The sequence below is a fragment of the Gilbertella persicaria genome (assembly GCF_025201335.1).
Source record: "Gilbertella persicaria strain CBS 190.32 chromosome Unknown B0P05scaffold_13, whole genome shotgun sequence".
NCBI lineage: Eukaryota > Fungi > Mucoromycota > Mucoromycetes > Mucorales > Choanephoraceae > Gilbertella > Gilbertella persicaria.
Window position 1 is genome coordinate 127,148 of NW_026251974.1, and position 26,580 is coordinate 153,727.

The window sequence follows — 26,580 nt, forward strand, 5'->3', positions numbered from 1 at the left end:
ATTTTAATTCTCAGTTGTTTGTGTCAGCAATAGAATTCTCTCTTCATTGTCACAGCACAGAAAAACAATGGCATAAGCGGTCTTTGAATTCGATTTGATGTCATGACTTTCCCATGAATATTTTTTTTTGGTCTTTTTTTTTCTTTCTTATTTCTTCTTGAATCATGTCAAATCACACTGAAGATAAAATACCTTATACACCTTCTTCGTTTCTATCCAGGATGACGATTAATTCTCAATCCAATGGTCTTTCTCGTATTCGTCCTTCACAACGATTTGAATTAAGCACTACTTCTTTTCAAGAGAGATTGATGCGTAAAATGTATGAAGAAGAGTTGAATTCAGGTCATCCTAATCTTACTATGATGATTGGCCCTGAAAAGATTAGTATGTATAAAACAAAGGTAAGAAAAAATCACAAAGAAAATAATATTCATTGTTCTCCTTATTAGCAATCAAGCCCTATTTCTTGTGCTGAAGACAATGATGATGATGAATCTGATAACGATGATTTATTCTCGTCTGATTTATACAGCATAAACGCATCTGATTGTATGATGACAACCCAATCTATCTTTGACCAGCAAGAAGATACTATGGAAGATGATGTCTATGATGCGACAGATGATTGGTTGTCATGCATTTACCATGACAACCAAGATCCTTCTTGTGTACCTAGCAACATACAACAAGTAACAAATCAACCTGACGAAGAAAATCAACCCACACCTATGCACATGGCTCGTCAATTATCATCAAAACGTATTTATCCTCTTAATGAAAACAATGAAATTGAAGAAAGACAACCCTTAGCTGAAATTTATCTTGCTCATGATTTATCAGATGTTGAAGACTATCCAGCTAAAAAGAAAGTGATTGTCATCAAAAATAACAAACCACGCAAAATACGCCTTATGCGAAGTCTTTCTCCTCCTCGCTTTCCTACCAAGAACAAAGAGTAGCTAACACTTTAACTCTATATGTATATGTTCAAATACCCCCCCCTCTCCATTGTGTATATTCTTTGCATAGCATGACATGTTAATAATAAATCTGACGCGTTTTTTTTTTTTAATTTCTCTTTATGTTTCAACAATTGAAGAATATTTTTCCTAATGCGTCATTGAATATACGTTCCATAACAGAATCTGTTGGGTAAACAACTTGACTCGAGTTCGATAAACTGATATTTAGTTTAGACTAAATGATACAGAATGGAACAGAATAGGCACAGAGAGGTAGGATAGAATAACCGATGGTATCTGACTTGATCCAGATTAGAAGCTATTCGAAACGAATTTCAAAACTTGAATCAAATCCTATTGAATCGTCCAGATGCAAAGTAAGAAGTATATACATACACACATGAGGTTGCTTACTGCTTTGTACAAAGTGATCCAGTATCTGGTCACATTTCACCGAAACCAAAGACACCTTCTCTTTTGGAACTTGAAGCAACAGGTCAATTAATCCATCACATTCAACAAGGCTGGGACACTATACACAACACTAACCAAGAAAACTTTAAAAAGGCTCAAGTAATGTACTTTTGTATGGATATCGACTGATACATAATAGAAAGCAGATCGTTTATCAAGGCAGTTATTAGGCATAAGTGAATTACATCATCATGCCTGTGATCAGATAAGCCATGTATCCAGCGATATTCAAGAGATGCACCATCATTTGGATGCATTACAGAGTTCTGCAGGTAATTCAACCAGATGCAAGAAAGCTAGTTGCTCAATTTCTGTATGTAGTCACTCTGATGCATACACTATCACAACTGGAAGAAAAGATAGATGCCATGTCAATAGAACATGAAATGCAACAATTTGAATTGTGGAAACAAGAACAAGAACAACAACTTGAAGCCGAAATCGCTCTTAAAAGACAAGCATTGCGTGAGAAAGAAAATACACTTAGACAACAGTATGAAGAATACGATCATATTCAGCAAAAAAAGAGGCTCGAATTGTATGAAGCTAATTTCAATGCTGAATTAGAAGACTATAGGCAAAGAAGAGAGACCAAAGTGTCTTCTTTGTATTCAAGTAAGGTCATGATGAACATAAGCAGCTTCTTATAGGGATTTCATAGACTATCAAACATCAACCACTGTGCCTACAACTACACTGGAACAACTTAAATTAGAAGATCATCAAGATCTAAGTGACTTTTTAGAGGATGAAGATGTGATAGAACAAAAGACACAGCACAGAGATGTTTCAAGTGATGACGACGAAGAAGATGGACGTATTGAGATTTTAGCAGATGAAGATTACCAAGATGTTTAAGCTATGAAAGACAATGAATAACAAAATGACATGCATGTAATTATCCTAATGGATTCATTATTCATTATTTCAGCACTTTAGTATATGTTTTGTCTTTATTTAATGAATAGAGAGAATGAAAAAGGAGCAAGGAATAACTTTTATAGCATAGTTTTTCCAAACAATGTTCACAAACATTCACAGTGTCTTTTGAGTTGATTTAGACAAAAAAAAAGCGACTTGTCAAAACATTTTTCTTGTAAGGGAGACTTGCTCCAATTTTATTTAAAGTCCTTTAGACGTCAAAAGAGTGGAAGAAAAGACTGTGGTATTATAAGAACTAGACTAAGGAAAGGGAAATGAGCCTGTGGTAGAAGAAATTGAGAAAAGAATAAGAGTTTAGGAGAGCTTGATAGATACTTGAAATGGAGAGAACATCATGAGTAGTGAGAGAGGAACTGGAAAGGAAAGCGGAGGAGAGAATTTACGGTTCATAATCAAGACGGGATTGATCATGCAGCTTATTTGCTAAGCGGGAAACCGTCTTGGTTATAGTTTTGGAGAGGAATGGGTTTTCAGAAAAAACAGATTGCCAGTGAGCTTGCCAGAGGGCTAGAGCAGTGCATGCAAAGATTTGGAAGGTACTTAAGGAAGGAAAATGGAGGAGAGAAACACGAGGGATAACAACCCGAAGGAGGAGGACTTGACGTAGGAGATTGACCGAAGGTGCACGGATGTTGGAATTAATGTACTTGGAGAAGACATGAGACCAAACACCATACTTGGTAGGGCAGAGGAAATAAAAGTGATCAAGGGTATCAATGGAAGCAATGAGATTTGAAGGACAGTGGATACAAAAGTTATTAGGAACTGTATGGAGCATAAGACGATGTAGGTGAAAACGGTTGTTGACTTTGTTGTGAAGCATCCTGTAGAGGACATTGCGAGCAGGGAGAGGGATCTTGAGAGACCAAAAGCGTTTCCAGTTAGGCGATAGGCGGGGATCAGGCGGTATAGGAGGGAAGGAGCTATGGTCTAATTTACGATAAGAATGAGTGGAAGATGTAATGGGGAATTGAGAGTATGTAAGGGTTGAAATGAATGTCTGTAAATCAGTGGGACTAATGTGAGAGATTGAAGGAAGAATAGAAAAGGAAGAAATACGAGGAGCAGGAGAAAAGAGTGACAGAACAAAGGGATTGAGGAAGAGCTTTTTTTGACGAAAGTGTAGTAAAGCGCGGTAGGTGGCCGATTCAAAACGAGGAACTTCTTGCCGAGAGCGAAACCGAAGGCATTCACTAGACGAATCAAAAACAAAATACATTGTATTTCTCGATATAATTGGTCTGGTAATGCCTCCTTAATAATGCATAATATGTCTCGCGTGCTTCTTGACCCTGAGACTTTGTGATTGAAATTGACTTATAAAATTAAACTCATCAAAGAACAAGCAAATGTGAGGGACTCCAGAACCATCCAAAACGAGTTTTTAGCCGGTTTATGCCCCCAAGAGTCACTCTGAATATCTACAAACAATGCTCAATATCATATATGGCACTTTTGGAGTTGACATGGAAAAAAAAGCGATTTGTAAAAAATGGCCAAAACCTGAGAGTACTATTCATTAAAATTGTCAAGTTAGCAACTCTTTGAGCTTCTTTTCAACACTAAAGAACAAGAAATAGAGCTATTGACGAACTCAAATACTTAAAATGAGTGCCAAATACTCCAGTTTTTGACAAATGTGTTTGTTTGCTAATTGTACTCTGAAAATGATATGATAGAAGCAAAAAGCCTCATTTTCTTTTTTGCTTAGTCCCTCAGCATTTTACCAGTAAATCTAATGCTTCATTTAGACTAGTAGACTCATAAAGCAACGACCTACAATTTTTGTCACTACATCAAAGCCATAAAACTGCGTCTTTATGCCGTTTTCAGCAAATTTAAACGCGATGCTCAATTGACTCAATGATTTCGTCTTATTAGACTCGCTTTCTTTTTGATAGAAGTACCTAGACATGGACCCACCTCATTTCGGTTGGATCAGGTCTACATTGGTCATTCTAAAAATTCTCGAACTTTTTTTTTCATCTTCACGAACCTCCGTAGATCCCCCATGGGTCAAAAAATGAATTTCATTTAGAAGTCAAATCAATGGTATCATTCGACTCCTTGGATATAAAGAACATGTTTTAAATTAAAAGAAGCCGTTTTGGTAATCTGGTTGTCAAGTAATGGCACATTAAGGTTGGTGCATTTAAGCTGTGTTTTGACCATTTTTGTTCCAGACACCCTATAGAACTTGCTATCTATGAGATTTTTTAGAACATCATGTAATATTTGGAGTGATATAGGACACAAGGAAACTAGGATACGGTCTATCTGTAATGTGAATGTGGAGTAAATGAACCTAGGACATACTTGATGGCAAATAGCGGATATTAAAAGTGAAAGCAAATCACTTCTGTCTTCCGCCGCATCCAAATCGAGCTTTTGCTTAGAACAACCTAAAAACTCAGCTTTATAGCTTTTGAGTAGTGATAAAAGTTGTAGTGTTTTGCTTTATAAGTCTATTGATGTAGATAACATAGCATATTTAATAGTTAAAAATGAAGCAAATACGCAAAAATGCTTGTGAGGTTTTTAGGTCATATCGCATTATCTCTATAGTACAATTAGCAAACAAACACGTTGATCATAAACTAGAGCGTCTTTCGCTCATTTTGAGTATTTTAGCTTGTCAATAGCTCTATTTTTAGTCTTGCGTTGCCAAAAAGAAGCTCAAAGAGTTGTCAGGTTTAATATTTTCATGAATGATACCCTTTGGATTCGAAGCTGTTTTGACAAGTCTTAAGTACCTTCCAAATCTTTGCATGCACTGCTCTAGCCCTCTGGCAAGCTCACTGGCAATCTGTTTTTTCTGAAAACCCATTCCTCTCCAAAACTATAACCAAGACGGTTTCCCGCTTAGCAAATAAGCTGCATGATCAATCCCGTCTTGATTATGAACCGTAAATTCTCTCCTCCGCTTTCCTTTCCAGTTCCTCTCTCACTACTCATGATGTTCTCTCCATTTCAAGTATCTATCAAGCTCTCCTAAACTCTTATTCTTTTCTCAATTTCTTCTACCACAGGCTCATTTCCCTTTCCTTAGTCTAGTTCTTATAATACCACAGTCTTTTCTTCCACTCTTTTGACGTCTAAAGGACTTTAAATAAAATTGGAGCAAGTCTCCCTTACAAAAAAAAAAAAAAAAAAAAAAAAAAATACAATGTAAAAGACTCACTAGATAGCTGATAGGTGCAATGGCTCATATTGATGCATTGCTTATGCTAAAAACAAATCCAATTGACAGCAAATGAGTTGCTTAGGTTTAAAAAGAATCACATAACAAGTTCTAAACCAATATATATATATAACTAGTTTAAAAAAAGAAAGTATGATTTTTTAATCAATTGGTGTAAATGTCGTCTAAGAAGTTTATTTAATGTCATGATAGAAAGGATAGTCTGTATATCCAATAGCATCGTGTCTATAGAAAGTGGCCCTATTATACTTGTTTAGCTCCCATCCATGACGAAGACGTTCTGGAAGATCAGGGTTTGCGATAAAAGCACGACCAAATGCAACCAAATTACCCGTCTTTTCAGCAAGTTCAATAGCATGACTTGTGGCAGTAGAAAAACCACTTGCAGAAATAAAAGGACCTTTCCAAATATCACGATAAGACTGAAGACTATCCACTGTATTGACCATGTTTGTTCCGTGAACCTTAGATCTTGCTTCAATAAAGTGCATATAAGACAGATTGGGGTGTTTCTTTTGAACTTGATTTGCGATATAGCCCCATGTGGTGACAGGATCTTCATCAAACATGTCTTGGTAGGCGTTGCCAGGAGAGAAACGGATAGCAGCTCTTTCAGCACCGACAGCGTCAACAACAGCATCAAGAACTTCAAGAGGGAATCGAGCTCTATTTCCAACAGAACCACCATACTCGTCTGTACGCTTATTAGAGTTTGAATTGATGAACTGATCAAGAAGATAACCATTAGCACTATGAACTTCAACGCCATCAAAACCAGCCTCCATGGCATTAAGAGCAGCTTGACGATAATCTTGAACAATAGACTTGATCTCTTCAACACTAAGAGGACGCGGGACCTCATAGGCATTGCCTTCTTCATTCAGACCTGAGATAGGAATATCAGAAGCAGATACAATTTGCTCGCCATTAGGATTCAGATGCTTGGAACCAGCACGACCGATATGCCAGAGTTGCAAATAAATATAGCCCTTTTTTTTATGAACAGCATTTGTTACCTTTCTCCAACCTTCGATTTGTTCTTTGGTGTAGATACCAGGAGCATGCTTGTAACTACCAGCAAGGCGTGTAATGAACGTAGCTTCTGTGATCAAAAGACCTCCCTCAGATGCTCTTTGTTTGTAATATTCGACTTGAAGATCAGTGGGAACAGCTTCAAGAGTAGCTCTAAAACGAGTCAAGGGAGCAAGCACAACACGGTGTTTAAGTTGAAGTTTACCGATCTTGATAGGATTAAAGATGAATTGAGTCATAATGAGTTAAATGAAGAATAACGACAAAAAAAAAGGATGTTGTTTCTTTTATATGTTTATGTTTGATCAGTTAACATTTATAGATCCTTTTTTTTTTTGTCTCTTAGTATTTGTCATGCTTAAATAAGCGGACTTAATAATAACCAATTTGTCATCATAGGGTCTAAGAATCAATATCAAATAAGCGCATAAACAATTCTTTCGTCAGCATAATATTAAATGCCTTTTATTTGCTTTGACTTTTTAATTCATATAAAGTATTGAATTCATGAGTATTGCAAAACCATATCTTGTTTTAAAATAGGACATGATATGCATATTTCTTTTTTCCGGGAACAACATTTTCCCTATTCGTTAACGCCCCTTATATACGGGGTTTCTTTTTTCTTTGAAGGCTTTGAGACCTTCTAACCTGTCTTCGGTTGGGATCACCTGAGCATAATAAGACTGCTCTACTTCTAATCCAGAATCCCTATTATTGATTTGTTAGTGATTGATTCTTCCTTTTTTTATATATATACTTACATGTCCAAGTGCGCACCACGATCAATAGCTAATTTGGCCATCTTAATAGCAATAGGGCCTTGAGGCAAAATAGATTTGGCAATCTCCATTGATTTTTCAAATGCGCTATCTTCTGCAGAATGATTGACCACGCCATATTCTTTTGCTTTGTTAGCATCCATGATTTCACCTGTAAAGATCAATTCCTTGGCTTTAGGAATGCCAATAAGTCGAGGCAGTCTTTGAGTTCCTCCTGCACTAGCCATAAAATTCATGTCAATCATCTTATTTTCTGCAGGTATATCTTACCCTGGAATGATGGCCAACTTTGTTTCGGTCAACCCCATCTTAGCATTAGGACCTATTAAGCATGAATATACAATTGATTTACTATAATTTACTTACCTGCTATACGGAGATCGCAAGACAATGTCATTTCTAATCCACCACCAAAAGCAGGACCATCAATAGCTGCAATTGTTGGAATTGGGAGTGTCTTTTTATAAAAGTTACACACAGGTAGAATAGTGCAATATGCTTACCTCTAGTTCTCTATAAGCCTGCCTCAAGTTATATAAAAATTGAGTCACTTGTAAAGGAGTCATGGTAGCGCGTTCCTGAGTACAAAATTAAATCAGCATCCCGAAAACTCAGAGTATTCTTTACCTTCAAATCTGCACCAGAACAAAAAGCGCCAGGAACAGCACTTTTGATAATCAATACACGAGACTCACTATATCCAGTTATTTTAGCCTATACTTTGTATCACAGGACACCTACTTTGAAAATCGAACACTCGTCAAGGCTTCTCTAAATTCATTAACCAAATTCACAGACAATGCATTTCGGGATGATGGACGATTTAAATTCAGAACAGAAATACCGCCTTCTACATGTTCAAGAAATGCTTCTTTAGTAGGAGAAGTAGAAATAGAACGACGAGCAGCGTATTGAAGAACACGTCGAGTGAACATAGTGTGAGAAAAACAAAGAGAAAGACAGAGACAATTTATATGTACACATCGTGAGAAAATATGTCGGGATTTATTTCTTTTTCTCAGTTTTTGTTGAAGGTGTGGAGGTGTTTGTGCTTGTATTGTGTTCAGGTATTGGCATCCCACCAGCATTGGCCCTAGCAATGACTTTTTCTGCCCATTTAACAACAGGCATATCAATCCTATAAAACACTTTAGAAAAAATACGTTTATGGTTTACTTGCATTTTTCCATCTAGATTAAATGCACCAATTCCTTTTTGTGTGTTGGCTTCATGTCCTTGTAAAATACGAACTGCCCTGTCAAGTTCTATTGAATCGTGAATACCGAGCATTATGTTATTACGTGTTACCTGAGGGATCAGGCAAGAACATTCTCTGAATAGTCTCGATTTGATCTGGGTGAATTGCCTGCTTTCCTGCAAATCCAAATTCTCTGCCTTCTCTGCATTCTTCAGCAAGAATACCTTGATCCTGATAGTCCACACAAACCTAGATTTTTGTATTAGTAAGCATTTACTTGTCTAATTTACTTGCCAAATCAATAGCTTGCAATCCATAAGCAGCAGCAGCGTTTACAATCCATTGACGAGCAAACAACATCTCTTCTCTTGTTTTAGTACGAATAAGTCCTAAATCAGCACAATAATCCTCAGCAGCGAACTAGGCTTGTAATTAGTCCATGTAGTTCTCTTCTTATTGTGTGTATTTACTATCAAAGCATCTAAGCGAGGATCAGCTGTAACAATTTCCTTAATGTTCATCAAACCAAGAGCGCTTTCAATAGATGCAATCAATCGAATACGCTCTCGTCTAATCCGCATAAGTTCATGTCATTTCTGTTTTGCTCTTACTTACTGTGTTTCAACAGCAACAGAGTCAATCATTCTACTAACAAATTGAATATCTTTTGCACTCTGTACTTTGGGAATTACAATTGCTTGCAGCCTGTTTGAATGGAGCTGTATAAAATTTTAAATGACATCATTCTGTTGAAATGGTGCTTACAATCACATTAAGATCATCCAACTCGTGTCCTATAAAGAGTGTGAGTAATTCTTTGTTTTTCCCTTATTACGTTACTTGCCTGAGCCAACAGCATTAATTCTGACAGCCTTCTCAGCTTTACCGTGCTCTGAAGCCTACGATGCATATAAGCTCAAGTTTGTATTGCCATTGTACTTACTTCCAAAGCATCAATCACCATATGTCTTGCTGTACCCTTCTTGCTTGCTGTTACACTATCCTCAAGGTCATATACAATACAGTCTGCTCCAACACTGATTGATTTATGAATTTTTCTCTCATCACTCCCGGGAACTTTTTTTTTTTTCAAGAATGCATGATTTAGTATATATCATAAAGAGAATAAGTATACTGTACCATAAAATAATGCTCTTCTCGAGCGAATTACTTTTTCATCATTTCCATTCGCTGTTGTACTAAAAGCGCGCCATAAATAACTGCTTGTATTGATGAAAATGTGTTTATGGCGAACTAGTCGTTTGTTATCAGCAAATAATAATAATTAAAAAAGTGCGTGTTTTAAGCAATAGTTACTTGGGTGAACAGAAGGTAAAGTCTTTACTGTTGTGTTAAAGAGCCCTGCAATGCGCAGCATGGTGCTTGTTCTCAAAGTATATATAAGAGAAAAAGAAAGAAAGAAAAAAAAAGTATGGTGAGATAAAATGTTTGTGACCCCGTTTTCATTACAAGAATATCCCAATGCAGACACTTGTGTCTTTATATAGTTTTTTCCATTGTTGTGTTATGCTATAATAAACTTGATGAATTACTTTCAGACCGCAGAAATAAGTTGCGGGAAACAATTAGAATTTCAGGTGTCACAAGTATTAAAGAAATTGGTACAAAATAGGCAGAAACTGCTTTATTTCTAGTAAAAATACATAAGATAGATTATAATTATACAAGTAAAGTGGGTGTTTGGAATATGAAATATTGTTGTTTTTTATACGAGATTATGGCCATGAGAAGTTTACCACTTTGAGCGTTCCCAACGGTTGTTGTATTTTTGATTTAAAGTGATCAGCTTGACTTGTTCACCATCTTTGATTTCTTGCCATGGATGAGGATTCTTTTGGTGGTTCCAGACAACATCAGGAGCTCTGATAGCATGGATACCAAAGAAAGCAGCACCAGAGAGAGCAATGCTTAGAATACCAATAATGGGATAAACTTCAGGCTTCTTGGAGGCTTTGAGGAAACTAGAGAGAGCAGTCATTTGTATTGTGATTGTTTAATGATAATGATAAAATAGAAACAATCAGAACATTAATTCTTTTTATACATACACAGTTGAAAAAAATCACACCACAAAATTCATACGGTGCCTGATAAAATGTCTGTTTGCTTTACAAAACAATGGGAAGACTCATCGAACCATAAAGCAATTCGATGGCCTGATGTTTTTTTCTTTTGTTTGTTGAATACCATAAAAGGTCTTTGTGTGTTACCCAAATTTTAATTTCATTGGTACCAATAAGACAGCAGTTTTTTTTCTTTGAAGGTTGCGAATGAATGACACTATTGTTTTTATCAAAGCGAGGTATCACAAAGTCAAGAGGTCTGTTGACTTTTAGGCACTGTTTTGGTGCTTGTGTTCAAAGCACTGTCTATCAAGACTAGGCTCTTTTAATGAGCCTTTTCTCTCACATTTATTAATCTTAAAGAAACTGACTTGAGATTCAGTAAATAACCACATGATATCTACTTGTTCTTGATATTGCTTCATCTACGAACAGTTTTTTATTGCAAAAGAAAAAACTGAAAGGTGTTTTGTATTAAATGTTCTACATGTATCTTAATTATTTTGCCCTGATCAGGAGAATAGGCAACCAATCAAGTTTTTTTACCAAATATAAGCTTATTTTTTTGAGTACAACATATAAAAATACATTTGTGACAGGTTGACTCTGCAAAACAAAATATATAAAAAACATATCAAATGTCAATATGGTCAAGTCTTTTCCACTGTTTAACCAAAGCAGTCTTTGTGTGTTATTTTCTACTGTTTCGTTGATCAAGTCAGCAAAAGATGATATAGTTATTGATGTGACTCTTAGTGCCTGAGGCGAGAATATAATCAATTGGAAAGTCATGTACAAGTTGATGTTACATAAGAAAGCAGTCCAACATTTTATTTCATGCATAACAAAGTCAATTGTTATCATCATCCCTAGTTATCTGGAAAGGGACACGTTGGCCCTTTGTCTATGTCAACGACTGCGAACAGTCTCCATCATCCCTACTCTCTCCTTTCTAGGCAAAAGGATCAGATCCGAGCTTACATTCACATCTAACTAGTATAATATCAATAGGCCCGGAAGAAGTTAATTTGAATACTCTTCAGAAACAACCCCTTTGTATAGTTTTTTTTCTTGAACGGGGCTGTTTTGTCATATTAAAGAAAGTACTCTATACACTTCTTTATGTATGTAATGATTGTTTTTTCAAATGCATAAATAAAGTGAAGTGCAAAGCAAAGAAGAAACTAATCAACAGCATTCAAATAGGATGGCTTTATTGCTAGAGAGAATATATATAAATAAAAAGACACAAAGAGGTTGTCTAACCTTCATCTAGTTTGGAGACAAACACCTATTTGTAGTCATTCCTGAATCGTGCTGAGAAAAGGTGTGGAAGAAGATGGCTTATATTCGATTCATGACTCAACGAGAATCAGCATCAAGTACGCATTGTGCGAGCTATTAATTTTCCTTGCTTATTTTGTTTGTTTGCTCTCAAGCTTTAATTCGATGGTTTTGTAAATTTCACAGTGTGTTTTTTTTGTCAGCCAGCTTGGTTATCTTTAGAGCAATGAGTGATTAACAAACCAATCGCAATAAACAAAATATAATTCAATGCATTAAAAAAGGGGGTATTATCCTTTCTGATCCAGGTAAAAATTGACATTCTCAAATAGTTCTCAAATACAATTAGAAGCAAATTCACATAGATTTAAACTGTTTACATAATGATGTGTCAAATACGTTAATACATGCTCTTGACGAGGCGATAAGAAAAAAAAATTTTTTTCTCCTTTCATAAGGCATCAAGGTTGTCAAAAGAGTTAGCTATTGTGAGTCATATTCAGTGTGTATTTCATAAGTCCGACATAGACAAGTCACAGTGTTATGACAGGCGGATGAGTTTGATTTCATCTGTTTGCATTTAACTTGACCAGATTGAGTTTTCTTTTCCTCTTCTTTTCCACTTCTTTGTGTACATTCCCGAACTAGACTCTTTATCTTTTTTTTTTCTTGTCTAGAAAGTTTATTGTAAAAAGAAAATGCTTTCCATTGCTCGAAAATCAGCCTTGTCAGGAACAGTTTCCCGTGTTGCTTTGAGATCAGCTATCAGTAGACCTGTTGTTCTTGCTCCCACACAACAACAATTAAAGCAAAGACGTCAATACACCAACACAAATGCTTCTGCTGAAAAGGTTAGTTAAAAAAACAGATAAGAATAAGATAATCTATTCTTTTTAAAGCCAGTGTCAAATAGAATAGAAGCATTAAACTTTTTTTTTTTTTTTTGTAACAGGAAACCATTACCAAACTCTTGTACAATATTGGTTCTCGCAAAGAAGTCGAACAATATCTTCGCCATTTCTCGTCTGTCGAGTCTCAAAAATTTGCTGTCATCAAGGTGGGTGGTGCTGTCTTGACAGATGAACTTGAAACACTTGCTTCTGCCTTGACCTTTTTGAACAGAGTTGGTCTCTACCCTATTGTGCTTCACGGCGCTGGTCCTCAATTGAACCGTTTATTGGAAGACGCACAAATCGAGCCTCAATATGAAGAGGGTATTCGTATTACTGATCCTCAAACATTGGAAATTGCTCGTAAAGTGTTTATGGCCGAGAATTTGAAGCTTGTGGATGCTCTTGAGCGCCACGGTACTAGAGCTAGACCTCTTCCTGGAGGCGTTTTTATTGCTGATTATCTTGATAAGGATAAATATGGCTATGTTGGTAAGATCACTGGCGTCAATAAGGAAGTGATCGAATCCTCTATTCGTGCTGGTGCTCTTCCTATCTTGACCTCGCTTGCTGAAACTCCTACGGGTCAAATCTTGAATGTCAATGCTGATGTTGCTGCTGCTGAATTAGCTACTGTTTTGGAACCCTTGAAGATTATCTTTTTGAATGAAAAGAATGGTCTTTACCATGGTGTTACTGGTAAGAAGATTCAAACTATCAATTTGGATGAGGTAAGGTCGATAAAGGAAGAGGGATATACTTAGTTTATCTATAGGAATATGAAGATCTTCTCAAGGAATCTTGGGTCAAATATGGTACTAAGCTCAAGATCAAGCAATGTAAAGAACTTTTGGATGGTCTCCCAAGATCCTCATCCGTTGCCATTATTTCTGCTGGCCATCTTCACAAGGAATTGTTCACTGATTCTGGTGCTGGAACTTTAATCCGCCGTGGTCACAAGCTCTTCAAGTATGATCAACTCGAACAAGTTGATACTGACAAGATTCGTCGTATTATGGAAGCTGAAGATTCCGCTATTCAATCCGGCAAGAACTCCGTTGCTAGTTACCTTCGTTCTCTTCAAAACAAGAATGTCAGCATTTACACTGATGAACCTGGACAAATCTTGGCTATTGTCACCAAGGACCCTCAAGATCCTTCTAAGCCTGCTGTCCTCGAAAAGCTCTTGGCCACCAAGACTGCTGTCTTGAACGACGTTCCTGAAAACCTGTGGACTTCTATCCGTAAGGACTACGATAGTTTGACTTGGAGCGTTGATGCTTCTAACAAGGAAGGTAGTCTCGATCGCTCTTGGTACTTTGAACGTGCTGATGGTTCTCTCAAGAACGCTCAAGATGGATCTACTACTTTCTTCTATGGTATTGATGACACTGAAAAGATCAAGCAAACTCTCAATGACATCAGCAGCAAGAAAGCTTCTGTTCCTTCTGGCACTCGCTCTTTCTCTACCTACCGTCGCAACAACTTTCATTACATGTCTCGTCGCGGTTTCGCCAGTGCTACAGGTCCCAAAAATGTTGGTTTGATTGGTGCTCGTGGTTACACAGGTCGTGAATTGATCAACTTGATCAATGCTCACCCCAACTTGAACTTGACTCATGTCAGTTCTCGCGAATTAGAAGGAAAGCCTCTTGAAGGTTATACCAAATCCAATTTAACCTATGTCAACTTAAAGCCTCAAGATCTTAAAGCTCAAGAAGAAGTGGATGCATGGGTTTTAGCTTTGCCCAATGGCGTTTGTACTCCATTTGTGAAGGTAAGCAAAGACAAGGGTGTGTATATCGAATTCAAACATGTAATGTATAGCAAGTGAATGAAGATGTCAAGTCTGGTCAATCTTCAGAAAAGGTGTTGGTTGACTTGAGTGCTGATTATCGTTTCGATACTACCTGGACTTACGGTCTTCCTGAATTCAACCGTGACAATCTCAAGGGTGCTACCCGTGTAGCCAATCCTGGTTGTTATGCTACGGGTGCACAAATGTCTCTTCGTCCCCTTGTTCCTTTCTTAGATAAGCAATCTGCGCCTACCGTTTTCGGTGTCTCTGGCTACTCTGGTGCTGGTACTAAGCCTTCTCCTAAAAACGATCCCGCTTTCTTGAAGGACAATATTGTTCCTTATTCTTTGACAAACCATATTCATGAACGTGAAGTCTCATACCAACTTGGAACCTCTGTTAACTTTATTCCTCATGTTGCTTCTTGGTTCCAGGGTATTGCATTGACTGTGAATGTTCCTTTGGCCAAGTCCATGTCGAGTGAAGATATCAAGTCTGTCTTTAAGGAATTTTATCAAGGTGAACGACTTGTTCAAGTCTTAGAATCAGGTGAACCTCTTGTTCGTGATAATGCTGGTAAGCACTGCGTCCGTATTGGTGGATTTAATGTCCATCCTGAAGGCCGTCGTGCTGTCATTACTACTACTTTGGATAACTTATTAAAGGGTGCTGCCACTCAAGCTGTTCAGGTAACATGATGTCTATTTCAACTTATCCATACTCAACTCTTTTTTTTTTTTTTGAACAATAGAACTTGAACTTGGCTTTAGGCTTTGATGAATATGCTGGTATCCCTACTAACTAAACATATACTTTTTTTCTTTCATCCTATCATTGTCCTTATACTAATCATTTTACATAAAGAAAAGAAAAAAAGTCATTTTATTTCCACTCTAATGTGTAACGTTATTCCAAGTGTAGCTTGCCAAGCTTTAATCAGGCACGACAATCATGACGTATTTTTAGCTTGCATATCAGTTTTATTTGTTTCTCTCTTTTTTTTTTTTTTCTTTTTTAAATTTATTTCACTATGTTTTTTTGTTTTACTTGTAAGTCAATACAAGAATAAAAGAAAAAGATATTTACTTTTCATTAGTTGGTATTGATCGTTTCAAACGCAAGTCAAGTCACTCTGTTTGGCACTGTCCAAATTGTCAAGCAAACGATGTTTATTTGATAAAGAGCAATGAATGCTTTACATTCTGTTTTGTGCCTTTAATACCCTGCGGAAGTACAAAGAAACTATACGAATGTCAAACTTGTGGTTGGATTAATGTTCAACAACCAAACCATTAAGTCAATTTGTTTTTATATATATATCTGTTTAATCTTAATAAATGCTTACTGCCTACGTAAGGCGATATCTATTTTTAAATTAACATAGCTTGCATGAATAACACATCTTTTATTCCTTAATTTGAAATGGCTTTGTGTGTTCCCAATGATCTGCACCAGGTAAAGGTGGATTACCAACAATCACACCTTCACGCTCTTTACGCTTTTGTTCTGTACTGATGCCTAAATGCTCATCTCTTTCCTTGATAAGTTTAGGATCGACTTGATTGTCTTTTGTGAATGCCATCAATAACTGAGGAGGACCATAAGGTATCTTGGAAGAACATTTGTTGTCCTTATCCACAGGCCAAAGTTGCCATGTTTTACCTAAATCCATTAGATCAAAGAATTCATTTTAAATAGCTTACCATAACAATTAGCAACGATTTGAAGTTGTTCCTTTTCTGCTGCACTCACCAAGACGTCTGGCACCATGGGTTTGGCTGTCATGACCAACCTATAGGATCATATGAGTTCATATGATAAAAGACATACTACTTTACATGCCACTTTCAACTTCATATTTATGAGAATGCCAATACTTCTTTTCTTCTTCAGGCAGTGACTTAAACAAGTTCTCAGAAATAATGTATTCTACAGCAATCAATTTGGCATTGGGTCCATCATCATCATAAATCAAGCACTGGCGACGTTCATCGTCAATCATGGCACAATAATGATAGGAAACAATCTGACGCTTTAAATCATCACAGTAAGGGTGAATACCACAAAAGCTTTCGCAGACATTGCTGAGGGGTTTAAAACTCTGTAAGACAGAGGCTGCTTTTGACATCATTTCTGTAGTGCTCATTTTTGTTTGCTAATACAACAAAGAAGAAAGTGCTTATCTTTTATACCATGTCTGCATACATGATACAACATCGACGTCATTTAAAGAATGTCTTTATTGATATGACGCAAGCATGGCATCGTTATTTTCAAGGGTTAGTAGGAGAGTAAATACCCACTGTCTTGGGGCCATCAATTCGCTGATACACTTCCTTGTCTTGTACTTGCATCCAAACATCATCTGGATAAGGTTCTGTGTGTGTGAAGTCAAATTCAGTGATGATGGCTGTTGTTCCAGCTTCATTCTTAACTGTAAAATTGCCATAGAATCCTTCACGCAACTGTGTTCTATCACTTCCAAAGTTTTCCAAGAATCCATAGAGACCTGTCAAATACTTGGGTTGTTCTTCAGCAAAGAAACTGGCTACCAAAGTCCAATTGTCGGGATTACCAACACTGTAATAGCCTGAATAAATAGCACCTTGTTTAGCATGATCCACGTCTGCAGTCACCTTAAAGAACACAGGTTGTTCTGGTACCCACCCATAGCGAATAAAGGCATGAGCACCAGTACCTTCACCGCCAAATCCTTCAGCAATAGCATCCTTTCCTGCTTCAACCAGGTTCACTTTGCTCCCTTTTCCATTATCCCAAATAGAGAACAAGATACGACGTTCATCACCTGAGTTATGCTGCATACCCATATAACCATTTGAGAAACCATTGGCCATCCAATAAGTATTTGTAGGATCTGATCCTGCAGGGACTTTGACAGAAGATATCATTTCTGTGATGTTGGTCAAACCAGAAGGTACTTGCCATGCATTATGAATAGCTACACAAGTAACTTGATGAACACCAACTAATAGCAAAGCAACAAAAGAATAAGAAACCATGGTTATCCTATAGAGAAAAAAAAAGGGGGCATTTTTTTCAAGTATATATATATATATATAGTTGATTTTAAACAAGACCAACATACCATACGTATTAGAGTTATTTGACATGGCATTAAGATTACTTGACATAGTTTTAAATTCAATTTAATAAATAAATAAAATACACATTCATACACTTTCTAGCACCCATTTCTCTCGTTTAATTCGAAATTGTGCTTGTGGTTGTGTTGATAAGGGCTGTGTCTGTTGCAGAGGCGAAATAGTAGGGTTCATATTTACATGTTCATTCAGAGTGGGTTGTATATTATGTCCATTGCGTTGATGATATCGAAACCCACTTGCTGTTCTGTAAGCCTTTTTACAAGTACCAATCATACACCGATAAGGGCGATCGTCTTCCCCTGTGAGTCCATTACCACCATGCCCTGTTGTACCTTTGGCATCTTTAATATGGTACTGAAGTCCATTGATATTCTTATACTTTTTTTGACAGTTCACCATGGCACAACGATAAGGTTTATCAATGCCTTCTAAATTAGGGTGACTGTTCTTCATATGATAAAAGAGTCCTGCTGAAGCAGCAAACACAGCATAGCAACCAGGCACATCACAGCCATAAGGTTTGATGCCATGACCATATTCATCAAAATCATCAGGCACAACAGATGTATTTGTATTTGTGAATTGAACAAGCACAGAAGGATCATGTTGTTGTTGTTGTTGTTGTTGTTGTTGAGGATGAGATAACAGGGATGTGAGTTGAGAATAAGAAGATGAGGTATTATTATGTGTAGTATGATGAGTAGTATGTGTTGTTGTATCATGATGATCGAGGTGAATCAAGGCGGTTTCTTTAGGTGGCTCTGCTATTGTCAATTTTGGATTTGAAGCCAATGAAGCTGAATTGGTATGTTGAAACCGAAGTGTTCTTCCTCCTTCGGCCAATGTATTATAAAATGGAGCATCCGTCCCTTCTTTATCTTTCTTGACTTGGACCATTCTCTGAAGTTTTCGCCAGCGATTTCTACAATGCAAACCAGGTCTTCCATCAAAAAAGAAGGCAATCTTTTGCCATTGAGAACCATATTCTTCGTACTTCTCCATCAATAGACTGTCTTCCATGGCTGTCCAATCAGATCGATCAATACTGGGATCAAGACTTTCTCGCCATCGTTTGGCGCATTGATCGTCTGTTCGACCAGGTAACATGTCTGCAATCTTACTCCATTGGTTAGGAAATTTAGAAACACCTTCTCTCAATAACTGGTCTTCTTCCTCTGTCCATGCACCTTTGCGAAGTGAAGGATCCAATGAGTGAAACCATCGTTTTCGGCAATTCTTATTGGTTCGCCCAGGAACGCAGGCTGCAATCTTGGCCCATTTCTCTGTCTTATCGCCGTAGAGTTGGACTGCTAGTTTTAACAGGTTATCTTCTTCAGGTGTCCATGGTGCTCTTTCACGTGAAGGACGTGGTGAGCCCTTTAATGGTTTCTTATGGGCCAATAGATACGTTTGATGAGATGCAGCTGGGTGGTGTTGAAGAGGAGCCATCACAATAGGTGTTGTATTTAAGGGTGGTAATACAGTGGCTGTAGTGGTGATGGTAGATGTATGGGATGTTTCTACATGGTCAAACATAGGTGCATTGGTTAGACTGGCTACAATATCTTGAGAAGAGCTTATCTATGCATTATTGTTAATGTGTTGAATGTGTCTTGTTTACTTACTGCATGAAAATCATTAAAAGTAGCAATAGAAGCATGATCTTGGTTTCGACTAGCATATATTTCTTGTGATGGTGTGTGATCAAAGCTGTTTGAATCAAAAGAAGGGTATCTCAGGCTAAACGAAGTGTTGATAGGGGAGTGATAGTGGTGAGATTGAGTTGAGTTGTTATAGAACAAATTGTCTGCATTTCTATTTGTGTCATTTTTATTGACTTCATGACACTCTTCTTTTAAGGATGTGGAAGATTGGGAGGATGGCCCATAGTTGTACATCTGTTGATACTATATGGGTTTGTAAAGTTAAGACGAATAAGTTTAGCCTGCAATTTGTGTTTACCATAACAGATATCGAATTGTGTAAGATAGAAATTATAAGGATAAGCGTGTGTAATTATTATGAACGTAGAAGAAAGAGAATTTGTCAAATGACTTTTTTTTTTTTTATACATCTTTGGTCTATTCAATCTCCGTTTTCATGATGACGTTAAGTTTGTGACGGTGTTGAAGGAAAGAAAAGAACATCAATGTTTCTTTTCTTTTTTCTACTTTGAAACACGATGCCTACAAAATCAAGAGAACAAAAACATAGATCTATTGTGAGAAGAGCCTTAAGAACCGAGATTGAAAGTGTCAAAGAGAAAGTGGCAAGTAGTAAGTCACACTAGGACGCGTCGTCTATTAACACACAGTATAGCGCGCTGCATATATTCTCGAGACAAAAAGAGAAGAAGGCCAAGAATTGACTCAAGAAGAACGTAAGATTATTGAAGAACGTCCTGTCAATATCAAACTCAATGAAGCATTGCATGACATGTATATGACCCAGTCTTCACCTGTAAGTGTGACTACTATGCATGGCTTTCTTACACTTCATCTAAGTCTGTTGAAAGAAACAGAGGTTTACAAGAAGAAGAAATCTGGACATTAATGCATTTCTTTTATCTCGTTCGACTGGCTCAACAAGGCTTTTTTTATTTGATTTCCAACATGTGTCCATCCATTGAGCCTCAAGCATTGACTTTCCTGGCAGACAAAATGGTGGGCTCTTCATTGTATGCCAGTCGATCACCTCATGAACAATCTAGAAAATCACACAAGGCTCAAGTCAGACGTATTGTGCGTGATTTACATGCTGAGCTAGATGAGCCTATAGCAGAAGGATTTAGAACCACTTATCAACAGATCATGCGACTGATTCATGGTTTAGTAGATCAAAGCTTAGGAGAACAAGACAGTAAGGAAAAAGAAGGCAAAGAAAAACAACCCCAGAAACCTGTGGGGCCTACTATTCCTCCTGTGTGGGTAGTCATGCCTTATTCGAGTATGATGGATGGGGCTACATTTGCTATGCCAGGTGCTATACCTACTTTACCTTATCCTAGTACTCTTCTGCCTGCAGGTGCATTAGGTGCTAATGCATTCCCATTCATGTCATCATTAGAAGAAAACAAAAAGCGACTTGGTCATACAAAGCGAAAGAGTAAAAAGCAAAAAGAAGTTGAGGAAGAGGAAGAGCAAGTCAATAAGGAAGAACAAGTCAGTGAAAATGAACCTTCAGTGCAAGACATAAAAGAAACTCAAGATCAAATCCATCATGAGCAGTTTGAAGACGATGGTGAAGATGAAAGATTTGCTGATCCCGAGACAAGCGATGAAGAAGCACGCGATCAAGATGAGGATGAAGAAGAGGATGACGAAGAAGAAGAGGACGATACAGAGAAGCAAGAAGAAGAACATCAACGATTTACACAAGAAATCAATGCCAAGAATCAACAAGAACAAACAAGCGAAGGATGGGGTGCTATAGATACAAAAGAAGTAACTCAGAATGGATGGGGAGAAGAAACTCAGAAGAAATGGAATGAAGAGCCTCAAAATAAACGGGAAGAAACCCAACATCGTTGGAGAGATACAGAACAGCAAGCAGAAGCAGACAAGAAATGGCAGTCATTTGCCTCACGTAAAGACAATGACTCGAGCACTTCTTCAAGAGCCAATAGTCCGCGTAATTCATCTCGCAATCAAAACCAAAGACGCAAATTTAAAAGCAATCGTTATTAAATGGCTGTGTGTTACAGTCAATAAAGTTTTTTTTTGTTTATTTACCCATGTATAGATGAATAATTGTCATTTTGATGTCAATTTGTCGTCTTTTCTAGTGTTTTATTGAGTTTAAGGATAACCATGAAGCATAAGTAATCAGCCATGATCGTCATAAATAAAAATGTGTCTATGATAGGATATGTGTGTAGTGTATTCGATAGACGACTTTAAAACGTAAAATAAAATAATAGTGTGTTTACAAGATAAATGACAGTTCACAAACAACATTCTGACGACATGCATTAAACCTTTTTCTGTTAAAAAGAAACCAAAGGGTATAAAAACCTGCTCAAGTTGACTATTCCCTAAAGTTTGTCTTTATCTTTTTCTTTTTGCTGCATTATTATGAAAATTAACCTGTTGGCTTCCTTTCTCAGCCTTTTTATGGCTGCCCAGCTAGTGGCTGGTGACGGTGAATGTGCTCTCTCTGGTTCTCCCGAGCTAAATACAGCCAAGGCTAAGAAAGAACAACTTGAACAATTTGTGGTCAATGATGCGGGCACTCAAGAAACAACCATGTTTGGTCAAAAGGTCAATAACTCGGACAGCTTAAAGGCTGGCATCGACGGTCCTACTTTATTGGAAGATTTTATGCTGCGTGAAAAAACAATGAAGTTTGGTAAGCTATTTTCTGGGTCTAAGTAGCACAGTGTATATTCATAATTACATCAACCATAGATCATGAAAGAATCCCTGAACGTGTTGTTCATGCCAGAGGTGTCGGTGTTCATGGCTACTTTGAGTCTTATGGCGACTACTCAAACATCACAGCTGCTAGCTTTTTGAACAAGAAGGGTAAGCAAACCCCCATCTTTGTTCGTTTCTCTACTGTGCTTGGTTCTCGTGGCTCTCCTGATACTGCCCGTGATGTTCGTGGTTTTGCTGTCCGCTTCTATACAGACGAAGGCAACTTTGATATGGTTGCTAATGCTATTGCTCCCTTCTTTGTCAATGATGGTATTAAGTTCTTAGATCTCATTCATGCTGCCAAACCTCAACCTGATAAAGAAGTGCCTCAAGCTGCTACTGCTCATGAAACCGCATATGATTTTTTTGCCGAGTTCCCCGAGTCAACACATACACTTCTTTGGGTTCTTTCCGGTCGTGGCATTCCTCGCTCTTTAAGACAGGTCGAAGGTTTTGGTGTTAACACTTTCAGACTGATTACTGAAGATGGTGTCTCTCGCTACGTTAAGTTCCTCTGGAAGCCTAAACAAGGCTTGGCCAATCTTGCTTGGGACGAAGCTCAAAAACTGGCTGGTAAAGATACTGATTTCCACCGCAACGATCTCTACCAAGCTATTGAGCGAGGTGATTATCCTGAATGGGACTGGGGTGTTCAAATTGTCGAAGAAGCTGATTTTGACAAGTTTAATTATTCTCTTTTGGATGCTACCAAGATCATTCCTGAATCTGAAGTCCCTTTCTTTCCTTTGGGCAAACTTGTCTTGAACCGTAACCCTGACAACTATTTCGCTGAAACTGAACAAGTGACTTTCCACCTTGGACACATCGTACGTGGTATCGGCTTTACCAATGATCCCCTCTTGCACAGCCGTTTGTTCTCTTACCTTGATACTCAACTGAACCGTATGAACAGTGTGAATTACATGCAGTTGCCTATCAATCGTCCTCTTGTTCCTGTACACAACAACCAACGTGATGGCTACATGCAGACTCAAATTCATAAGGGTAAAGTAGCTTATTCTCCCAACAAGATCCAAGGCGACACACCTTCCATGGTCCCTCCTGATCAAGGAGGTTTTATTGAACACCCTGAAAAGATTGATAATGCACACAAGATTCGTGGACGTTCTTCCAAGTTCTATGATTATTATTCTCAAGCCCAATTGTTCTACAACTCCTTAACTGAACCTGAAAAGCAACAAGTGGTAGATGCTGCTCGTTTCGAACTGGGTAAGTCCAAGGATCTAGATGTTCGTCAAAGAATGGTCGACGTATTAAACCATGTCGATAATAATCTTGCTCGTCGTGTTGCTTTGGGTCTTGGTATCAGCCTTCCTTCAAAGAAGTATGAAAACCATGGTCATACCTCCGTCGGCCTTTCGATTGACAAGTACCCCAAGCCAGACAATATCAGAACCCGGACTGTTGCTATTCTCACAGCACCTGGTACAAAGACACGCGAAGCCAAGGCCATGTTTAAGTATCTTCAATCCAAGGGCGCTTATCCCGAATACATTGGTATTCATTTAGGTGATCAAAACGGTTTGAATATCACAGCTACTTATTTGACGGGTAACTCTGTGTTGTACGATGCTGTCTATGTCCCTGGTGGCGATATTTCTATGATGATGCTAAAAACACCTACTCCATTCTTCCCTGTGGATGAACCCAAGGTGTTTGTGATGGATGCTTTCCGCCATGCAAAGCCTATTGCTGCTACTACTGAAGGTATTGAATTGTTGAGATATGCAGGTATTACACTTCCAGAAGGCGATAGTGGTTTGCGTGAAAAGGATGGTATTATTCTGGGTGATTCTGAAAGTCAAATCCAAAAGCCTTTTGAAGAAGCATTAAAGATCCAACGATTCTGGTCTCGTTTACCTGTTGATCCTGTGGTACGTATATATATGCATATATTTCTTTTTGTTTGTTATTAATTCATCTCTATCTAGGCTCTTTATAACCCTATTTCTGTCTCTGCTGTTAAGCAAGCAGCTTCTACTGCTGAAGATATGGTTTCAAATTCTTTAAAAAAAGTCTCTCATGTTCAACAAGCAGCCAATTTTTTATTTAAGAACCAATTCCAGCAAGCTTATGAAGTAGTTCAAAATGTGGTTCATGCTATTCGAGACTAAAGCCATACATCAATCAAACTCACTGTATATAATTATTATCTTATTTGCAAAATAAAACACAGAAATCTTTCTAATTGTACAACTCTGAAGATCTCGACTTTTTCTGTATCACTGAATGAGAGCATTGACATATGCTTTCTCATGACATGTTTTGGATTCAATATCGTATGTTCTTCAAAATGTGTTCTGTGAAGCTAAAGCATGTTCTGGATTGAATCGAGGTTACATGTCCAGCTATTACTGTTTTTTCGCACGTTCATTTTGTTCAAGGCCTACAATCCCTTTTGTAAAAAAAAAAAAAAAAAAAAAAAAAAAAACAACTAAGGCGCACGGTCTTAAGACTAACCAAAGTATAACCAACTCGTCTAATTTTAACCATATCTACCAAAGGGGTATTGAGAAGAATTTAAAAAATAAAGGAGATGGACATTAATGCATTTGTCTTGAGCCTTGTTCTGAGCAAAAAGTATCTTCATTTAAGAGACAAAGTTCTGATGACCAATAAGCGTGACACATTCGAACAGGTTTCTGTGTAGATATGCCTCGTATAGCATCTTTTTTCGTAGCAAAGCAATCAAAACTAATTTTTTTTCTATTTAATATATAAAATCTGATTAAATACATTGTCCTTTTCTTTACTACATGCCGATAGAGCAGTAATTTAAAAGCAATCGTTGTTTGTTGAAGAAATATTTTGTTAGTATCACATGCTTCCATTGTGTACAACATAAAGCAGATTAAACGGCATGTCAATGGTAAAAAAAAAACTGCCCATGCAAGTATTGAAGGGCATAAAAAAAAGTATATATAAATATGCATTGACTCAAGATTTATAGACAAACTCAATTCCTCATAGTTTTATTTTGAAGATGGTCTCTGCAATTAAGTTTGGTTTCCTTATGTTTGCTTCTATGGTATTGGCTTATCCTTCGTCTCCTTCTCGCTCTCTCCTGCTGATTCAAGTCGAACCTCAGAACGGTAGCAGTACGGTCACTAGCTTGACTTGTAATCCTTTGGGTGGCTCACACCCCAATCCCCAACTAGCCTGTAAACAATTGACTTCTGTCAAAGGCTTAATTGAAAATATCCCTCCTGAAGAAGGCATTGCTTGTCTCGCTGTCGTTGACCCTGTTACAGTAACGATCCAAGGCAATTTCAGCGGAAAACACATTGACTTTACACATGAATATTCAAATGCTTGTGAAGCTGGTGTTCAATTAGGACATCTTCTTTAGTTTTATGTACACGCAAGAAAAAAAAATAAAGACCGCTTTTTTCTTTTATGAAACCAAAAAGTTGTAATTTTTTATAAAACAAACATCGTAGCAAATCAAATGCTGGACGTACTTTTATAGAGGTTGGTATTTTTGAAAAAAAAAAATGCAGTTTGCACTTGAACGTAATCCAAAAAGCTATTCTTACTGCAGCTGTAACCAGAAATGAAGCGAAATAAACTTACCTTATAACCAAGGATCAGTTCAATCATAAAAACGAGTAGCAAGGTGTATGATCAGTACAGAAATTATCAAAGAGACCCCCTTTTTTTACTGCCAACATAATCGAATTAGCTACTAAAACAGATATGGTAGCAAAAGTAGCTAGATCACTTGGTATTGATATGTGTGAAGGTCTAAAATGATGGAAGCATTACAGAAAAGCTGGTGGAGTCCCTCATAAAAACTCAGTTGACAATCAGGGACGTAAAAAAAAAAGATAATCCCTGAGTACCATCAATTCACTCGGTATCCTGTTGATAGTGATTCTCAAATAATTTGCAAAGTAATTCGACAACATCAGTAGTTCCAAATCTCATCTGAACAATTATTTAAAAAGCGAACTATGCATGGTCATAAAGAAGCCAGTTTTTGAATCTACCGATAGAAAATCTCAGAAGAACCTTTAAGACAGATATAACTGGTATATGGTATGGACAGATACCCCATTCCCGAAGCAGACTGCACAAATACAAAAAAAAAAAAAAAAAAATCTTTACCGGGCTCATTCTGCACAGATAAAAATCTAGGCGAATACCTGATACACGGACTATTCACACGGACCATTTACACGGACGACTAAAAATTTGATGTTATATTTTGAGAACTTTTGACATTAAGGTTAACAAAAGAAGTTAGTAACACATTTGCCCAATTTATTACAACAAAAGAACCTTTTTCAGGATGAAGCAAACCTTAGCTGTTGGTTCAAAAGAGAATTGGACTTACCCATGCTTCAGAAAAGAACCCTCAACCTGCAT

At 37.4% G+C, this 26,580-nt stretch overlaps 14 protein-coding genes across 14 annotated transcripts; 7 read left to right on the top strand and 7 right to left on the bottom strand.

Annotated features, from left to right (window-relative positions):
• The first annotated feature begins 149 nt into the window (after window positions 1-149).
• B0P05DRAFT_535772 (uncharacterized protein) lies at window positions 150-1,074 on the top strand. The gene is made up of 2 exons (XM_051577477.1): window positions 150-404; window positions 453-1,074. Exons 1-2 carry the CDS (start codon window positions 165-167, stop codon window positions 960-962), a joined length of 750 nt encoding a protein of 249 aa, XP_051436269.1. The 5' UTR covers window positions 150-164; the 3' UTR covers window positions 963-1,074.
• A 197-nt stretch (window positions 1,075-1,271) lies between these two features.
• Window positions 1,272-2,297, top strand: B0P05DRAFT_467409 (uncharacterized protein; the record flags this gene model as incomplete). Its single annotated transcript, XM_051574381.1, has 5 exons — window positions 1,272-1,342; window positions 1,394-1,538; window positions 1,579-1,711; window positions 1,761-2,054; window positions 2,101-2,297. Coding segments are annotated over 5 exons (840 nt in total), but the record flags the coding sequence as incomplete, so codon positions are not given.
• Window positions 2,298-5,756: 3,459 nt separating this feature from the next.
• Window positions 5,757-6,854, bottom strand: B0P05DRAFT_585773 (uncharacterized protein; the record flags this gene model as incomplete). The annotated part of the gene is made up of 1 exon (XM_051582471.1): window positions 5,757-6,854. One exon carries the CDS (start codon window positions 6,852-6,854, stop codon window positions 5,757-5,759), a length of 1,098 nt encoding a protein of 365 aa, XP_051436271.1.
• Window positions 6,855-7,208: 354 nt separating this feature from the next.
• On the bottom strand, window positions 7,209-8,332 carry B0P05DRAFT_467113 (ClpP/crotonase-like domain-containing protein; the record flags this gene model as incomplete). Its single annotated transcript, XM_051574368.1, has 7 exons — window positions 7,209-7,326; window positions 7,380-7,616; window positions 7,668-7,719; window positions 7,764-7,854; window positions 7,901-7,975; window positions 8,025-8,091; window positions 8,139-8,332. The coding sequence occupies 7 exons, from the start codon at window positions 8,330-8,332 to the stop codon at window positions 7,209-7,211; spliced, it is 834 nt and encodes a 277-aa protein (XP_051436272.1).
• Window positions 8,208-9,805, bottom strand: B0P05DRAFT_40608 (Pyruvate/Phosphoenolpyruvate kinase-like domain-containing protein). Its single transcript, XM_051573682.1, has 10 exons — window positions 9,736-9,805; window positions 9,539-9,672; window positions 9,436-9,494; window positions 9,361-9,389; window positions 9,211-9,314; window positions 9,066-9,165; window positions 8,890-9,015; window positions 8,706-8,844; window positions 8,578-8,662; window positions 8,208-8,535 (listed from the first exon to the last, which is right to left on the bottom strand). The coding sequence occupies exons 2-10, from the start codon at window positions 9,547-9,549 to the stop codon at window positions 8,403-8,405; spliced, it is 786 nt and encodes a 261-aa protein (XP_051436273.1). The 5' UTR covers window positions 9,550-9,672; window positions 9,736-9,805; the 3' UTR covers window positions 8,208-8,402.
• Window positions 9,806-10,210: 405 nt separating this feature from the next.
• B0P05DRAFT_535805 (NADH-ubiquinone reductase complex 1 MLRQ subunit-domain-containing protein) lies at window positions 10,211-10,744 on the bottom strand. The gene has a single exon (XM_051577478.1). It carries the CDS (start codon window positions 10,592-10,594, stop codon window positions 10,349-10,351), a length of 246 nt encoding a protein of 81 aa, XP_051436274.1. The 5' UTR covers window positions 10,595-10,744; the 3' UTR covers window positions 10,211-10,348.
• Window positions 10,745-12,575: 1,831 nt separating this feature from the next.
• B0P05DRAFT_535806 (Aspartate/glutamate/uridylate kinase) lies at window positions 12,576-15,658 on the top strand. The gene is made up of 5 exons (XM_051577479.1): window positions 12,576-12,814; window positions 12,916-13,584; window positions 13,629-14,630; window positions 14,681-15,340; window positions 15,403-15,658. The coding sequence occupies exons 1-5, from the start codon at window positions 12,662-12,664 to the stop codon at window positions 15,454-15,456; spliced, it is 2,538 nt and encodes an 845-aa protein (XP_051436275.1). The 5' UTR covers window positions 12,576-12,661; the 3' UTR covers window positions 15,457-15,658.
• B0P05DRAFT_535807 (uncharacterized protein) lies at window positions 15,647-16,017 on the top strand. Its single transcript, XM_051577480.1, has 2 exons — window positions 15,647-15,700; window positions 15,748-16,017. The coding sequence occupies exons 1-2, from the start codon at window positions 15,682-15,684 to the stop codon at window positions 15,945-15,947; spliced, it is 219 nt and encodes a 72-aa protein (XP_051436276.1). The 5' UTR covers window positions 15,647-15,681; the 3' UTR covers window positions 15,948-16,017.
• Window positions 16,018-16,811, bottom strand: B0P05DRAFT_535810 (uncharacterized protein). Its single transcript, XM_051577481.1, has 3 exons — window positions 16,490-16,811; window positions 16,355-16,443; window positions 16,018-16,313 (listed from the first exon to the last, which is right to left on the bottom strand). Exons 1-3 carry the CDS (start codon window positions 16,795-16,797, stop codon window positions 16,057-16,059), a joined length of 654 nt encoding a protein of 217 aa, XP_051436277.1. The 5' UTR covers window positions 16,798-16,811; the 3' UTR covers window positions 16,018-16,056.
• B0P05DRAFT_535812 (uncharacterized protein) lies at window positions 16,812-17,855 on the bottom strand. Its single transcript, XM_051577482.1, has one exon. It carries the CDS (start codon window positions 17,801-17,803, stop codon window positions 16,925-16,927), a length of 879 nt encoding a protein of 292 aa, XP_051436278.1. The 5' UTR covers window positions 17,804-17,855; the 3' UTR covers window positions 16,812-16,924.
• B0P05DRAFT_535813 (uncharacterized protein) lies at window positions 17,856-19,798 on the bottom strand (the record flags this gene model as incomplete). The annotated part of the gene is made up of 3 exons (XM_051577483.1): window positions 19,739-19,798; window positions 19,402-19,683; window positions 17,856-19,357 (listed from the first exon to the last, which is right to left on the bottom strand). Coding segments are annotated over exons 1-3 (1,493 nt in total), but the record flags the coding sequence as incomplete, so codon positions are not given.
• A 129-nt stretch (window positions 19,799-19,927) lies between these two features.
• On the top strand, window positions 19,928-21,509 carry B0P05DRAFT_535820 (uncharacterized protein). The gene is made up of 3 exons (XM_051577484.1): window positions 19,928-20,045; window positions 20,096-20,236; window positions 20,281-21,509. The coding sequence occupies exons 1-3, from the start codon at window positions 19,959-19,961 to the stop codon at window positions 21,460-21,462; spliced, it is 1,410 nt and encodes a 469-aa protein (XP_051436280.1). The 5' UTR covers window positions 19,928-19,958; the 3' UTR covers window positions 21,463-21,509.
• A 379-nt stretch (window positions 21,510-21,888) lies between these two features.
• On the top strand, window positions 21,889-24,128 carry B0P05DRAFT_467111 (catalase-like domain-containing protein; the record flags this gene model as incomplete). The annotated part of the gene is made up of 2 exons (XM_051574367.1): window positions 21,889-22,123; window positions 22,183-24,128. 2 exons carry the CDS (start codon window positions 21,889-21,891, stop codon window positions 24,126-24,128), a joined length of 2,181 nt encoding a protein of 726 aa, XP_051436281.1.
• Window positions 24,129-25,168: 1,040 nt separating this feature from the next.
• Window positions 25,169-25,614, top strand: B0P05DRAFT_535823 (subtilisin inhibitor). The gene has a single exon (XM_051577485.1). It carries the CDS (start codon window positions 25,196-25,198, stop codon window positions 25,559-25,561), a length of 366 nt encoding a protein of 121 aa, XP_051436282.1. The 5' UTR covers window positions 25,169-25,195; the 3' UTR covers window positions 25,562-25,614.
• The last annotated feature ends 966 nt before the right edge of the window (window positions 25,615-26,580 follow it).

Bases quoted from the DNA above. Each gene is read 5' to 3' on its own strand.
- B0P05DRAFT_535772 (XM_051577477.1), top strand. From the start codon at position 165: ATGTCAAATCACACTGAAGATAAAATACCTTATACACCTTCTTCGTTT. The intron at 405-452 runs GTAAGAAAAAAT...TCTCCTTATTAG, and splicing joins TTAGTATGTATAAAACAAAG to CAATCAAGCCCTATTTCTTG.
- B0P05DRAFT_40608 (XM_051573682.1), bottom strand. The intron at 9,016-9,065 runs GTAAATACACAC...TTACAAGCCTAG, and splicing joins CTCGCTTAGATGCTTTGATA to TTCGCTGCTGAGGATTATTG. The intron at 8,536-8,577 runs GCAAGTAAACCA...AGTGTTTTATAG, and splicing joins TTTAATCTAGATGGAAAAAT to GATTGATATGCCTGTTGTTA.
- B0P05DRAFT_535805 (XM_051577478.1), bottom strand. From the start codon at position 10,594: ATGACTGCTCTCTCTAGTTTCCTCAAAGCCTCCAAGAAGCCTGAAGTT.
- B0P05DRAFT_535806 (XM_051577479.1), top strand. From the start codon at position 12,662: ATGCTTTCCATTGCTCGAAAATCAGCCTTGTCAGGAACAGTTTCCCGT. The intron at 12,815-12,915 runs GTTAGTTAAAAA...TTTTTGTAACAG, and splicing joins CAAATGCTTCTGCTGAAAAG to GAAACCATTACCAAACTCTT. The intron at 14,631-14,680 runs GTAAGCAAAGAC...TGTAATGTATAG, and splicing joins TTTGTACTCCATTTGTGAAG to CAAGTGAATGAAGATGTCAA.
- B0P05DRAFT_535810 (XM_051577481.1), bottom strand. From the start codon at position 16,797: ATGAGCACTACAGAAATGATGTCAAAAGCAGCCTCTGTCTTACAGAGT. The intron at 16,444-16,489 runs GTAAAGTAGTAT...ATGATCCTATAG, and splicing joins TATGAAGTTGAAAGTGGCAT to GTTGGTCATGACAGCCAAAC. The intron at 16,314-16,354 runs GTAAGCTATTTA...TAATGGATTTAG, and splicing joins AATCGTTGCTAATTGTTATG to GTAAAACATGGCAACTTTGG.
- B0P05DRAFT_535812 (XM_051577482.1), bottom strand. From the start codon at position 17,803: ATGTCAAGTAATCTTAATGCCATGTCAAATAACTCTAATACGTATGGT.
- B0P05DRAFT_535820 (XM_051577484.1), top strand. From the start codon at position 19,959: ATGCCTACAAAATCAAGAGAACAAAAACATAGATCTATTGTGAGAAGA. The intron at 20,046-20,095 runs GCAAGTAGTAAG...CACACAGTATAG, and splicing joins AAAGTGTCAAAGAGAAAGTG to CGCGCTGCATATATTCTCGA. The intron at 20,237-20,280 runs GTAAGTGTGACT...ACTTCATCTAAG, and splicing joins ATATGACCCAGTCTTCACCT to TCTGTTGAAAGAAACAGAGG.
- B0P05DRAFT_535823 (XM_051577485.1), top strand. From the start codon at position 25,196: ATGGTCTCTGCAATTAAGTTTGGTTTCCTTATGTTTGCTTCTATGGTA.